Raw genomic sequence first — 14079 nt, 5'->3', positions numbered from 1 at the left:
GGCAACTGATCGAGTTTGGTAGCATGCCTTCTGGATTGTTACAATTGGCTAAGGATATTAGAAATTCCCAATCCCCATCTTGCTTAGCTTCTAGAAGATTATTGTGAAGGCTCACCAAAGCCAGATTTCGTAGCATTCCTCTATTCCTAGGCATTGGATATTATCCAGTCTACTTTTCAAAGTTTGCTTTTAAAAAATCACTTTTGAAATCTATCCATGAACTAGTAATTTAACAAATATGGATTCCACATCATAAGAGATCAGAAACATGAGTACCGCTTTTCATCCTTTTATATATATATATATATATATATATATATATATAAGGCTAGTTTTCAACTGATACCTAGGTCAACAATGAGGTATTAACCAATTTCCACAATCTCAAACCTTGGACCAACGCTTAGCAACAAATTGGGGTAATGATGCAAAGCCCTCATAAAAATTATAAATATTTTAAAATTTTCTATTGTTATTTTTGGACCAGATTGAGTTGAGTTGAACTCACATTTGGGGCTCACGTTGTTAGCTGGGCTCGAACCTCCTACCTTTTAATTGTTTCTTTCCTTATTGGCTATCTTTGTTGGATCATTAGTAGCCCAGTAAATTGGATTTTATTTTGCTTAGCCATTATTGGATCTTAATGAGCCTGATATCTTGAGTTAATTTTTCTGACTAGCTCTTTATGATTGTTTATAGCTATTGTATTGATGTTAATTGTTTTTGATCGTTTGATGCTGTTACTCCGTTATGATAATGAGCCTTAATCGCATTTAGCCGTTGGAAGAGTGTTCGGGAATTGGGATGCCTCTATATAAGAAAGATCAGACCTTTTAAGACCTAACAAAATAATGTAAGTAGCCAAAGAAAGACACATCCAACACTATGTTAGGATTGTGTTTTTTTTCAAATGCTTTTTTCGTGGACAATCAAAGATGCATCAGAGAGAGTTCCCTAAGGATCTGCTGCTACAATGCGAGCACCATCGGTCCAGACCAGGTCCACCGTATCTTGCAGAACTATGACTAAAGCTGATGCTCGTGGGAAAGACAATGCCAGATATATATACCTCGTATCTTATGTTATTTTTTTCTATTTTCTATTTTACAAATATGTTGACGCACACTTCTGTAAGACTCATAAGATTTATGCACATGGTGATGAATGCCGGTGCATACTTTAGAGAAGCAAGCATATATAGATCATTGTACACAACCTGGTTCATCCTGATACACACCAATAATATAGTCTTTATCTCGTGTTTTTCCTCACAATGACTGTTTACAGTTCATTACTTTGCAGTACATATTAGGCTATATATGACACCAATATGTGCGACACAATCCTATAATTGATCATAACACTTCTCAAGAAGATGCATTGTGGTTGTTCAATGGAGATATTTTTGGATTCTCAGAAAGAGAATCTCTTAGATGTGTCTCCCTAGCGGCGTGCATTATTTTGATGACGTCTCCCAACTTCATTCGTTGTTGTGGCAATTTCTCTGCACACCAGAGACCAATTTTAATGATTGATAGCAAGCAATTCTGAGCTTCCTCGCTTGCAGTGACTGCACTTTGACAAGAGGATATATTTATTCCATTCTCCTCGTCCAGGAGTAGAGCCGGGTCTAGTATATCCATTACATGTTGAGGATATGCCATCTTTACAAAACTATGAAGGTCTAGACCATCTTTAAATCTATCATCAGTGGGTCTTAGTCCAGTTAACATCTCCAGCAAAAGTATTCCATAACTGTACACATCCCCTTGAGTAGAGACTTTGCTGCCCATGCCATACTCTTACAGTTCACATGGAAATAAAAAATAAATTAGTTATATATTTCGCATTGAAAGCACATGGCAAGACTTAATTAGCTTTCTAAAAAACAAGATTCCTGTTTTCAAAGTTAACTGAACTTTAAAATGTTTTACTTAATTAAATTCATCCATTATGATTAAAGGTTTCAAGTTCAACAATTTACAGATGTTATTCAATAAGCATTGTTATTTTATACATGAAACAAAGAAGAGTTGGTTGCAGAAATAGAAGCCGTAGTGGTGATAATAATGTTTTAGTTCTAACATAGCAGTGTCATAACATGCTATATATGTAAAGAAAATCAATCTCAAAAAAGAAAATGCAAGTGTTCACATAGTTGAAAATAATCAGTATAGCTTAAGCAAAATTAGCTTCGTACTTGCGTGATGGTATTGTTCCAAAAACACAAAACTCACAAACGACCAAACTGGGTATTTATACTTAATTCCCTTCCCTTTCCGATGATGTGCTAGCTTCTACATCCTATTGACTCAAGTATATGACCAAAGTCTTTCTAAATTGTAACTTGGTCAGGTCGCATAATTATACATGTGTACATGCAAACTGATTCAGTATTTAACAATATTTCAAGGCCTTTAACAAATATAGTATAATTCGAGAATAATGTAAGACAAAATATCATCAAAGACAAAATGTAAGCTGAAAAATATGATCACCTGGAGCAACATATCCAATGGATCCTTTTATTCCAGTAGTGTGGCTTGTCGTTGGAGAGGAATCCCCACCGGAAGGCCTCATCAAAAATTTTGCAAGTCCAAAGTCACACACATGAGCAACCATATCCTCGTCGAGAAGAATATTGCTTGGCTTCAAATCGCAATGAACAATTGGTGTGCCACTGTAGTGATGGAGATAGTCCAAAGCCGAAGCCACGTCGATTGCTATGCTCATTCTTTGAAGAAGGGTCAACCTATGCGACACCTCCTCTCCATCCACTCTCGGGTGCAGCCATTTATCTAAACTCCCATTTGGCATGAACTCAGTAACAAGAGCCAAGAAAACACTACCATTGCGATCGAGGCTAGAGCAGGCAGTCAAGATCTTAAGGAGGTTTCGATGCCGAATGCTTCTCAAGATTCTGCATTCAGCTTGAAAGATCTTTAAAGCCCCTCGTTGATGATGATGGAATAGCTTAATAGCAACCTCCTTTGGCTCAAAATTCACCACTCCCCTGTACACACAACCAAAGCTTCCCTCACCAATTAGATTAGCCGCAGAGAACCCATCAGTTGCTCTGGCTAGCTCAGCAAAAGTGGTCTTTTGATAATTGCCCTCTAAGGGGAGCAGAGGTGAAGATATCTTACTCCTTGGCTTTCGTAGTCTAATGGCACACAAGAACACTACAACTAGAGGTACCACAATTCCAGTTGTGATGATGACTACTCTGAGTGCATGAGACTCATGTGGTTTCCTGAACTCTTGGTTGGGACATGTTTGCAAGTCTAACTCACGGTTTTCTCCACATAGGTTGCGGTTTCCGATGACCGACACCAAGCTTGCATTCAGAAAGATCCCTGCATTTGGTACTCGGCCATCGAGATCATTGAATGAGAGATTCAAAAGCTGCAGATGCTGACAGCCCTCAAAAGATTCTGGAATGGAGCCGGACAAGTTATTGCGAGAAAGATCTAGTACTGTGATACTATTCGAAGAGCTCAAAGAAGTTGGAATGGCCCCCTGAAAATGGTTGCCTTGCATGTAGAGGTATTGCAGGACCTGACATTCTAAGAGAGTGCCGGGAATCTCTCCTGACAAATTGTTCTCGGAAAGATCCAATGTTCCAAGGTTCTTCAGTCTGCCAATTTCTGATGGTAGGGGCCCAATCAGTGAGTTGTGTGACAAGTTAAGATAGCTTGTCAGGGAAGCAAGGTTTGTTATTTCCTTGGGAAAGGAGCCATAAAGCTTATTGTGTGAGAGATCCAAGAGGAGCAACTTTTGTAGCTTCCCAAAACTCGAGGGTATTCCTCCTTCCAGACTGTTTCGATCTAAATGTAGCTCAAGTAACTGCGATAGGTCACCGAGAGAGGATGGAAGAGCTCCTGTGAGTTGGTTCTCGTTTAAGCACAAGATCTGAAGTTTCTGAAGCTTCCCAATAGTTGCAGGAATCACACCTGTGCTAGTGACATTAGTGTATATATTGATAGTGATTTGCAAACAAGCTTGCATAAGATAAACATGACTGTGATTTAGTTCATGGGATGCCCAATTTTATTGATGGATGTGTCATTCCACTACATTGAATACACCAAACAGGACAACATGATAAAATGGTACATCATCACTTTTTTGCTTATATGAGTAATAAAACACGTTGTTGCAATGAATGATTCAAGTTTTATATGATCCAACTGAGTATGAATTTAGCAACCAATTGGATGGACTTGTTTTATGATCCAACTGAGTATGAATTTCATTTACTTGTTCCATGATAGAGATCACTTAAAAAGGAAAAGAGATATATAAGTTGATTAAGGTTGTGTTTGTTATTACTTTTATTTCTTTTTTTTTTTTTGAAAAAGTAAAGTTTCCTTTTTGTTGCTTCAATTTTTTTAGAAACTTAAATGTGTTTGGGTTGATGAGTTGTTTTTTAAAAATATAAATATAGATTTGGTGTGAAGAGGTCATGGAATGGTGGTGGTTGCAATAACAACCATGCAGTAGTGGTACTTGTGACTGTGGTAATGGTAATAATATAGCAATGACAATGGTGCAATGGTGACAATGATTAAAGGTGGTAACGGATCGGGTATGAATCAGATTGACCGATATCTATACCCACCCCACCAGCAAAAAATCTATATCCGTACTCACCTCGTATCCATCTCGAGTCGGATCGGATCGGATCGAGCTCCAAAAACAGATCGGATCGGATTGGATCGGATATATCCGAAATCTCTATATAGTTTTTACAAAAAAAAATTGTGCAATGGAACAGAACCTATAAATTAAAAATTTTGTAACCAACGAATAATTTTTTCAATCGAAAATCCCAACCCTACGAAATATCATGCTTCTACCAAGATTAATCTCTCAATTTTTTTCACTTTTTTTTGTTTTTTTTATTTTTCCTTCATTTTCTCTCAGTTTTTCCTTTGATTTTTCCATTCTCAAAAGTCTCAATCGGATGGGAGGCTTGGAGTGGCTGAATATAGAAGCTTAGATAGCTAGGATTTTATGTTGGATATTTGGGTGTGTGTATGTGTGTGTATGTGTGTGTGTGTATATATATATATTGGGTTGGATTCTAGGCGGGGTATCCTATTATTCATACTCGACCCGTATCCGCTTTGGATTTTTTTTTTTAAAGCCCATATCTGCGTTGGATTATAATTGGGTCGAGTAAAACCCGCTTCATTCGGATTGGGTCAGATCGGATATCCGACGGATCAGACCAAATTGCCACCTCTGACAATGATGGTTCCATTGTAATGCATACAGATTTGTGGTGGCATGTAGTAACGATAATAGTGGTCACATGCGGGCTTTAAAAAAAATGAAGAGAGCCAAAAATTATGAAGAAAGTTTAGAAACAAAAGTTTATGCACTTATGACTTCTACCAATGCATTAAATGGGTACATAAATGGATGGTAAGAATCCTAACTACTTATCAAAATAATGATGACAACGATGATCATATGTCAAGCTAATAGGGAAGAGATCAGCATTGTATATGAAGCATTAATAATCCTCCTTCCCCCAAGGTCCAAATCATGCATGTGAAAGTATAAACAAGTCAAGATATAAACCAGGAACAAGTCACTTCCTAGCTGTTTCTCATGCTTCATTCTTTTGCCTGCAAATGTCTATCTTCTTATTTATTTCCTTACTTTTGTTTCCCTTAATAATTGAGAAAACATGATCATGTCTGACTTTAATAAATTCTAAAGTGGTATCCTTTATCCTATTTCTAAAAGAAAAGGATATATAAAAGAAATAGAAAAAGAAAAATGCTTAACAGGATTTGAGCACATGGCCATAAGGTCTAGTACTATATTAACAAATCACTAAACCCAAAAATTTAATTTGCTTGAAGAAGGTTTATATATATATAGGCCTCCATAAAAATAACAACAATAACAGTAACAATACCAATAGCAACAAAGACAGTAACGAAACAAACAACAAACAAATAAACAATAACAACAATGATAGTAAATAATGGTAAGAAAAATGCAAATACTAAACTACATTATAGGTATAGAAAATACATATCTAGATATATTTTAAACACAAGAAAGACAGGTTTTGATTATTCAGTATAGCAAAATAATATATTTATAGTAGCCTATATATTTTTCACCAAGTATATTAATAGCAAAGATCTTTCCAAATATGCAACTTATAGTTTCTTAATTTTTTATATAGTCGACCTCAAGTTTGGAAAACTTCATGATTATGATTATAGTTTTTTATCCATGCAATGAAATAATATTGACTTTGACACTGTTTTTCAGAAAGAAAATATACCGGGCCTGATATTAGTTTCATTTAAGAAATCTATGTAAGAATGAGTTTTGAATTTTAACTTCTTATCAAAATTTAATATCTATTGTGTAGTCCAACTTATGTATTGAATATAGAACATATGCCAGTGGAAAGGTGTGGTGTGGCATTTAAAATAAGAGATATGCTAGGTAAATTTTATGAAAAAAACTTATGAGTAACAACATACTCATTCTACTTGGTTGGGGAGCAAAAGGGGGTGATGTTTCTTCTTAAAGGAGAGATTTTTGGATGTTTTTCCATAGGAATACTTACGTATCATTTCCTTTACCAAAATCATCTTGTGAATCACAATTCATCTCCTCATACCATATGGCTAGCTAGAAGTGAACAAAAATATTTAATATAGGTTGTAATCCATGGTCAAACTATTTTTTACAAAAATTGTTATTCTAGTGTAGCTTCACAAAGCGCTACTATACATATTATCACACAAGGTGACAATGCATAGGTATTATTGGGTTGTAGTAAGATTGAAAAGTCCTCAACCCATACATAATTTACTAATAATCGGGTTGAAAAAATAAATTTGTACTAAGACAATTATTTTAGATAGACCTTTATCCAACTCCTAAAACATTTAGGATTGACAGTTATAAATCTTAAAAAAAGAAATTAAAAGAGAAGTAGGGAGAAGGAATTTTGGGTTAGAATCAAGTAAAGCATCTAAGAAAGAGGATAAGATATTGAGTGGAGAAGAAAATGTAATAAGTCTTAAATATGCTCCTTCCCGTTTTTCCCTTCACTATTTTATTTCTTAGCCATTACCTTGCTGCCTCCCTGATTATGCTACCAATGTGTTATGGGCCTTTCATTGGGATCCATCCAAATTGACCCATATATTGCACCCAAATCGAACCCATTTGTAATTAACTTGGTCTTACATTAACCTATACCAAACCCAATTATTAAAAACCATAACCTAAAGCTATTTATTTTGAATTGGTATGGAAGGAAGGATATGTTCAAGTCAGAACTTCCTACTCCTAAAATCACTTAGAATCTTGTACTGCCCGTTAATCCTATGCACGGCCGCTGTTTTGTTCTTTTGTGGAGAACTATATTATCTAGTTGAGTTCTTGAATAATTTTAATCTAGCCAAGTTCTAGGTTGTTCATCACTCAAAAAGAGAAAAAAGAAACTTAAGGTTGGGATAACTCCACTCTGAACCTTCTTTTATTTTTTAGAAAAAGTTGGATACGAGATGTCTAACTGATTTTCACTAAAAAGACCCAGAGGAGAAAAAGAAAATACACTACGAACCTCTTTTTATATGTTCATCGATTTGTAGCCTTAAAAATGGAGCTAATCAAGATCAGAATTCTCTTTGGAGAATAAAAATCCACAGTTCGATATCTTGTTGTTCTCATAGAAAAGCCACAATGTAAGTTTGGTCAGGCTATAAATACTTCGGTCCAGGTTCATTTAAAGCATAAACATGATTTCAAAATCGGTTGGGGTCCTATTAAGACCTCAGGTAACCTGGCCTAACTTGGATGCAAATTAAATTTCTATATTACTATATTAGGGCATGTAACCAAATTGAACTTGAACCTGAACAGATATTCTCTGTATGGCCTCGAAATCGGCTAAGTTTATGTTTGACCCATATTTCCAAAGTACTGCTTGCAAGCCTAACCATACACAAATTTTATAGACTTATGGTCTCAATCCAACTTAAATTAAAAATTGCTTGAATTATTGTGACATGGCCCAACTTAACTCGAGTCTACTTAAATTATATCTTGTTAAAAAATTTAGAGTTTTTCTAGTTAAAAATTTTAAGTTATATTACATATTCTTTCAATCCAACTTTATCCAAAATTTTAAGAGGTATTTGGTTCGTAGCTGTAATCAAAATCGGAATATATTAGAATGGGAATCGAAATGTCCATATCCCATGAAGTATTTGATTCATAACTGGAATTGAAACCACAATGGAGATTTGAATCCTTAGGGAGAGTTAGGAAAGGGTTTAAGGGGATCAACTATTCTCGTTCCGCTCTGAAATTAGAATCAGAATGGGACTCCCTCCGACCAAATGTTTAGAATGAGATTTACTTATTCCCATTTCCATTCCAGCCTTCAACTTTCTCCAACCAAATACCCCCTTATAGTTGGGTTGGACTTGAGTTTAAGAGGTTAAGTTTCCTCTTGGGTGCTTGTTTTGTAACTCTTATCTAGATTGGGTTTGGGTTGGCAATTTGTCTCCCTAGTTCTCACCAAAATGATTCTTCAAACTTGGTACCTATCCATCCAATTAGCGGTTAGGTCCAAGTACCATTCAGACTTGAAACTAGTGTAAAAAGCTAGATTTAAATTTTGACCTAAGGATTTCAGAGGTCACATTTAGGTATGCAAAGATACACATTGTCAAGCTCACATAGGGCTTGGACCAGACATAGAAGAGATACATAAACACAAAATCTAAGAAAGAAAGATTTAAAACTAGTATGAATCTCTCTCACACACACAAAAAAAAAAAAAAAAAAAAAAAAGAAGAAAAGGAAAAAGAAAAGAAAAGAAAAAGAATGTATGTCTAAAAAATAATGAACTACATTCTAGAAAAAGTGATCTTACCTATAGATACTTAACAAGTAGCGTTTGGGTTGGGAAATCCAAAATTTACCTAATCCAAAAGACCCCTTACGGAACAATACAAAGAGGCCTATGGTGACCTATTGGCATGTCCTGTTTAAACCTTTTCCTTATTGATTGAATATTCTCCATGAACGTAATGCATGAGGAACAACGCAAATGCTGCTGAACCAAGCTTTGAACAAAGCTTGAAATCAAGAATCAAGTCTTTGTAAATGGATTATTGAGCTTTAACTGATTTCAACTCAATTTAGGATTATCAACTATAGAGATCCAAATGGATCGAATATAAATCAGATAATATATAGTATATCCATATCCATGTCCATATATATATATATAATAGGAAAAGATTATCCAAGATAACCATATCCCTTTGTATTTACTCAAAATAAATATACACATAAAAAATTACACACAAAAAATAAAAAAATCATTTATAAAATTTCCTAACTTATATTTTGAATCAGATTCTCCAAAAAGAAAAATATTTTGTTCGAAAAGAAAAATTCACTATGGAAATGAAATTATTTTTCATCCACAAAAAAAATCTCTTCAAAAATTCTTAATTCTTTTGAGAACTCCACATGCGAAAAAAAATTTCTAGTGAAAAATTCAAAATAAATTAAAATATGTTCATAACATTTTCTCAGTGATCGAACACAAAAAATTCAAAATAAGTTAGATTTCTAGTGGGACTATTCAAAATGGACAAAAAAAAAAATTGAAAGGAAATGTACATGCAAAAAATTCAGAAAAATTGGAAAGAAAATCGTACAAAAATTTAGTCTTTTAATTAATTTTGAAAGTCATGTAAAAAAGTAAAAAAGATCACTTCTTAATATATTGAGGAGGTATAGACACAAAAAAAGAGAAAAAGAATTTTGAGAATTCCACATGCAAAATAGGAAAAAATAATTCATTTTTATTGGGACTCTTTATGAAAGATAAAGATTTGTTCAAAAAGAAATGTATGCACAAAAAATTCCATGCATAAAAAAGAAAAAAAAACAAAGTCTTTTTTAATAGTGGGACTCTTCAAAAGGGAAAGAAATCATTCAAAAAGTAAATGTACATACAAAAAAACTGCACATAGAAATTAAAAAATTATCATATTTTATAAATTAGATTTTTAGTGGAATCTTCAAAAAAAGAAAAATATTTCATTCAAAAAGGAAAATTCTACATGCACAAAAGAATAGCACACATCAAAAAGTTCTTTAAAAAATTCCTCTTCTTGTTTCTTTTCGAAACTCCACATGCGTAAAAAAGAGACAGAATAATTCATTCTTAATATTTTCTCCATGAGCACAAAAAATTCAAAATAAATTAGATTTTCAGTGAGATTCATCAAAATGGAAAAGAATTGTTCGAAAAGAAAATATGCATAAAAAATTTGTACTTACCAAAAAGAAAAGGAAAAGAAATTGTTTTTTATTTTTTTTGAAACTTCCACATACACAAAAAAAGGAAAATATAATTTGTTTGCCATATTCTCCTCACAAGCATAAAAAATTTAAAATAAACTAGATTTTTATTGGGACTCTTCAAAATGGAAAAAGCTAATTACAAAAAAGAAACATTCAAATAGGAAAAATTTCTCCATGATCACAAAATTTTTGAATTAAATCAGAATTTTAGTGAGACACTTTGAAAAGAAATAAATTAGATTTTTAGTAGGCTTGTTTAGTAATAAAAATATTGTATTCAAAATGGAAAAACCTATAGGCACAAAAAAAAAATTCTCAAAAAATTTTCTTTTGGGAATTCCTCACCCACAAAAAAATAAAAAAATAATTCATCCATAATATTCTCTCCATGAGTACATAAGATTTTTAGTAGGTCTCTTTAAAAAGGAAAAAGTTTGTTTGGAATTGAACATTCGAAAGGGGGAAAAATGCCACACGCACAAAAAAAATAATGCACAAACAAAATCATAACAAATATAGGAGTCATGTAGAAAAAGGAAAGTCATACGCATACAAAATTTCTTAAAAAAAGAAATAAATTCAGAAAAACTAATTCATTCATAATAAAAGGGACAAAATGCCATTCCAAAGTTGTGTAAGAAAAAGGAAGTCAAAATTTTTTGTTTCTTATATCTTTTGGGAAACTTAAAAAATAAAAAATTTGCTTCTTATTTATTTCTTACACACATGAAAAATTTGAAATTTGAGTTTAGTGTCATGCTAATCGAAGATAGTATCATGCCCATATTTTTTCATTCTTTTTTCAAGTTCTTATTATTCTTCTATTGCATGAAATTGTATTTCCATTTTCATTATCATACAGCATATTGCACATATGGCATTCTTGATTGTTTTTAAATAGATATGAATACATATCATATTTTGAAAGTATATACGAAAATATGAATATAAGTTAGTTAAATTTTGTAACATAAATCAAAGATATCATCGAATAGAAGGTAAATTAATTTAGCAAAATATGAATATGGTCATTTATTTTTCTTAAAAGTTTATGTTTTCTATATAAGATTAAATAAACATGAATATTGATTGGATGCAAAAATTTATATTCATATTTATTTTAAACAAATCTAGATACATATTAACTATAGAAAGTATAGATACAAATATAGATATAACTCAGATAGTTAAACTTTGTGACTATATATAAAAAATATTACCAAATAGAAGATAAATCAAGTCAATAATTTTTAATATGGTCATTTATTTTTCTTAAAAGTTCAAGAGTACTATATAAGATTAAATTGGATATGAATATTATTTGGATGCAAAAACTCATATCTTTATTTGTTTTAAATGGATAAAAATACATATCAGATATTGAAACTACATATATAAATATGGATACAAGTCAAATAATTAAACTTTGTAACAATAAAATCGAAGATATCACTAAATGGAAGGTAAATTAAGCCGGTAACATATGATCATTTATTTTCCTTAAAAGTTCATAAGTTATATATAAAATTATATAGGATTACAAAAAGAATTGAATATCCGGATGTAGATCGTATTGTTGCTTATACATATTTACATCCTTTTGTCTTTGGCAAATCTAGATATAGATATGGATAGTAGTTGAGTGCTCTAATATATATCCCCATTTCAACCTATTTGGAAATGGAAGTGGATCAAAATAGATGTTACAAAATTGATGGGAAATTAAGTTGGTAGCATGTTAATATAATCATTTATTTTTTCTTAAAAGTTCATGAGTTCTATAAATGATTAAATAAGATTACAAAAAGAACATGATATTTAAATATAGATCAGATAGTTATCTATCTAAATTTGTACCATTCTTTCTTTGATAGATATGGATATGGATAAATATATTAGTCACTTACGTGTCAAAATATATATCCATATTCCAATAGGTTTGGATGTAGAAGCGGACCCAAATTGATATTATCTAGTCCACTTTTAACCCTAATCAATTAGAGTTGTTTTTGACTTGCATGATATTAAATTGGAATTAATCTCAAGATAATGATAACAAATCAAGCTTGACCAGACCTAATAAAATTCGATTCTATTTCACTCTAATACATTATCACTTCCATCACATTAAAGTCATCAATCTCTCACATTGTGGAATGAATGATGTACCTGTGAGAAGCATCCGATCCATCGAAAGCTTATTTAAGTTGATATATCGCCAAATCTCTGTGGGAATATTTCCATTTATCCAATTTCCTCCCAAGCCTAGCCATGTCAGTTGAGTGGATAGCTTGGCTATTGAGTTTGGTAGAACGCCTTCCAGCATATTGTTGGACAAATCCAATAGTTGCAGATTGCTGCAGTTGGCCAAGGTTGTCAGAAATTCCCAATCCTCACCCTGCTTGGCTTCCATTAGATTATCACAGAGGCTCACCCTAAGTAGATTTCGTAGCATACCAATATTCTTGGGCACTGGGCCACTAAATTTGTTCTGACACAAAACAATTTTTTCAAGGCTAGAAGCATTTGGTAGTGAAATGGGAATGGGACCTTCAAATTGGTTTTCAAATGCTTGTAGGACTTGAAGCCTAGGGAGCATGTTACCCATATCAGGTGGGAGCACCCCTGAGAGTTGGTTATCTCCAACAAAAAAATTACAAAGGGAAGATAAGTTAAAAAAAGAGGATGGCATCTCACCCGTCAATCTATTGCTGGTTACAGTAAAATGTTTCAAGAGGATAAGTCTTCCGAGGCTCGAAGGGATTTGTCCCCTTAGGTTGTTCTCTGACATATCGATGCCGACCAGAGATGAGAGATTCCCCAAAGGAGGAGGAATGACCCCTGTGAGGTCGTTTTCAGCAAGGAGGAGAAAAGAAAGCTTAGGGAGGCTTCCGAGCTCCACCGGGATCTCCCCTATTAGCTTGTTACTATCTAGCCATATGAGCACAAGGTTGGAGCAATTGGCAAAGCTTGTGGGAATAGTGCCTCCTAGAGCATTGTCCATCAGATTGAGGAACTGGAGGTTGGACAGGCGGCCAAGCTCTTGTGGGATGTATCCCTGTAGTTGGTTACCAGAGAGGTTGAGCTTCTGGAGGAAGGTAAGGTTCCCTATATCAGGAGATATTTTGCCCGTTAAGTTGAGGGAGTCAAGGTCCAGGGCTGTGACTCTTTTAGGGTATTGAAGGCTACCACACTTCACACCTAGCCATTTGCAATAGTGCACGGTTTGGTTTTTACTACCCCATGAGGACAAGGATTCAGATGGATACAAATGAGCCTTGATGGAGAGGAGAGCTTGCAGGTCATCGGTGTTTCCCATTGCAATGGTGGCCAGTGCAGGAGCTTGGAAGGATAACAATATAGTGCAATGGAGAAGCAAAAAAAGATAAATTAGCAGCCAAGACAAAGCTCCTAAAGGGATGAAATGGTTGGAAAAGGGAAGATCCATAGTGACGACCAAGGACTATAGGCTAAGACACGAATGATTGTTGGGGTCCCAAATACAACCTGCAGATTATATACAAGTCTATGGATACACGTACCATCACTATGGGCCATGATACATTCATAGAGTTAAGGGAAACGAATTGACTAGCTCCTAAATGGAACATCGATCATTAAGAAACTTCCTTTCAGCTTTAATGAAAAAATAAGGTGACCACTGCTCAAGTCTATCACTTTTATTCAATCATCTAACTACTTTGA

At 33.6% G+C, this 14079-nt stretch overlaps 1 protein-coding gene across 1 annotated transcript; it reads right to left on the bottom strand.

Annotated features, from left to right (window-relative positions):
- Positions 1 to 1367: 1367 nt before the first annotated feature.
- LOC105036595 (uncharacterized) lies at positions 1368 to 13693 on the bottom strand. The gene is made up of 3 exons (XM_073253326.1): positions 12544 to 13693; positions 2499 to 4001; positions 1368 to 1801 (listed from the first exon to the last, which is right to left on the bottom strand). The coding sequence occupies exons 1-3, from the start codon at positions 13691 to 13693 to the stop codon at positions 1368 to 1370; spliced, it is 3087 nt and encodes a 1028-aa protein (XP_073109427.1).
- Between the last annotated feature and the right edge of the window lie 386 nt (positions 13694 to 14079).

The sequence above is a fragment of the Elaeis guineensis genome, chromosome 3, assembly GCF_000442705.2.
Source record: "Elaeis guineensis isolate ETL-2024a chromosome 3, EG11, whole genome shotgun sequence".
NCBI classification, from domain to species: domain Eukaryota; kingdom Viridiplantae; phylum Streptophyta; class Magnoliopsida; order Arecales; family Arecaceae; genus Elaeis; species Elaeis guineensis.
Note: the sequence above shows the minus strand (reverse complement) of the source record. Positions and strands in the feature narration are given on the sequence as shown.

Coding starts and splice junctions, on each gene's coding strand:
- LOC105036595 (XM_073253326.1), bottom strand. CDS start 13,693: ATGGGAAACACCGATGACCTGCAAGCTCTCCTCTCCATCAAGGCTCAT. Junction 4,002..12,543: donor GGATCGGATGCTTCTCACAG/GTACATCATTCA, acceptor ATCTTATGCAAG/CTTGTTTGCAAATCACTATC. Junction 1,802..2,498: donor CATTGGATATGTTGCTCCAG/GTGATCATATTT, acceptor GTGAACTGTAAG/AGTATGGCATGGGCAGCAAA.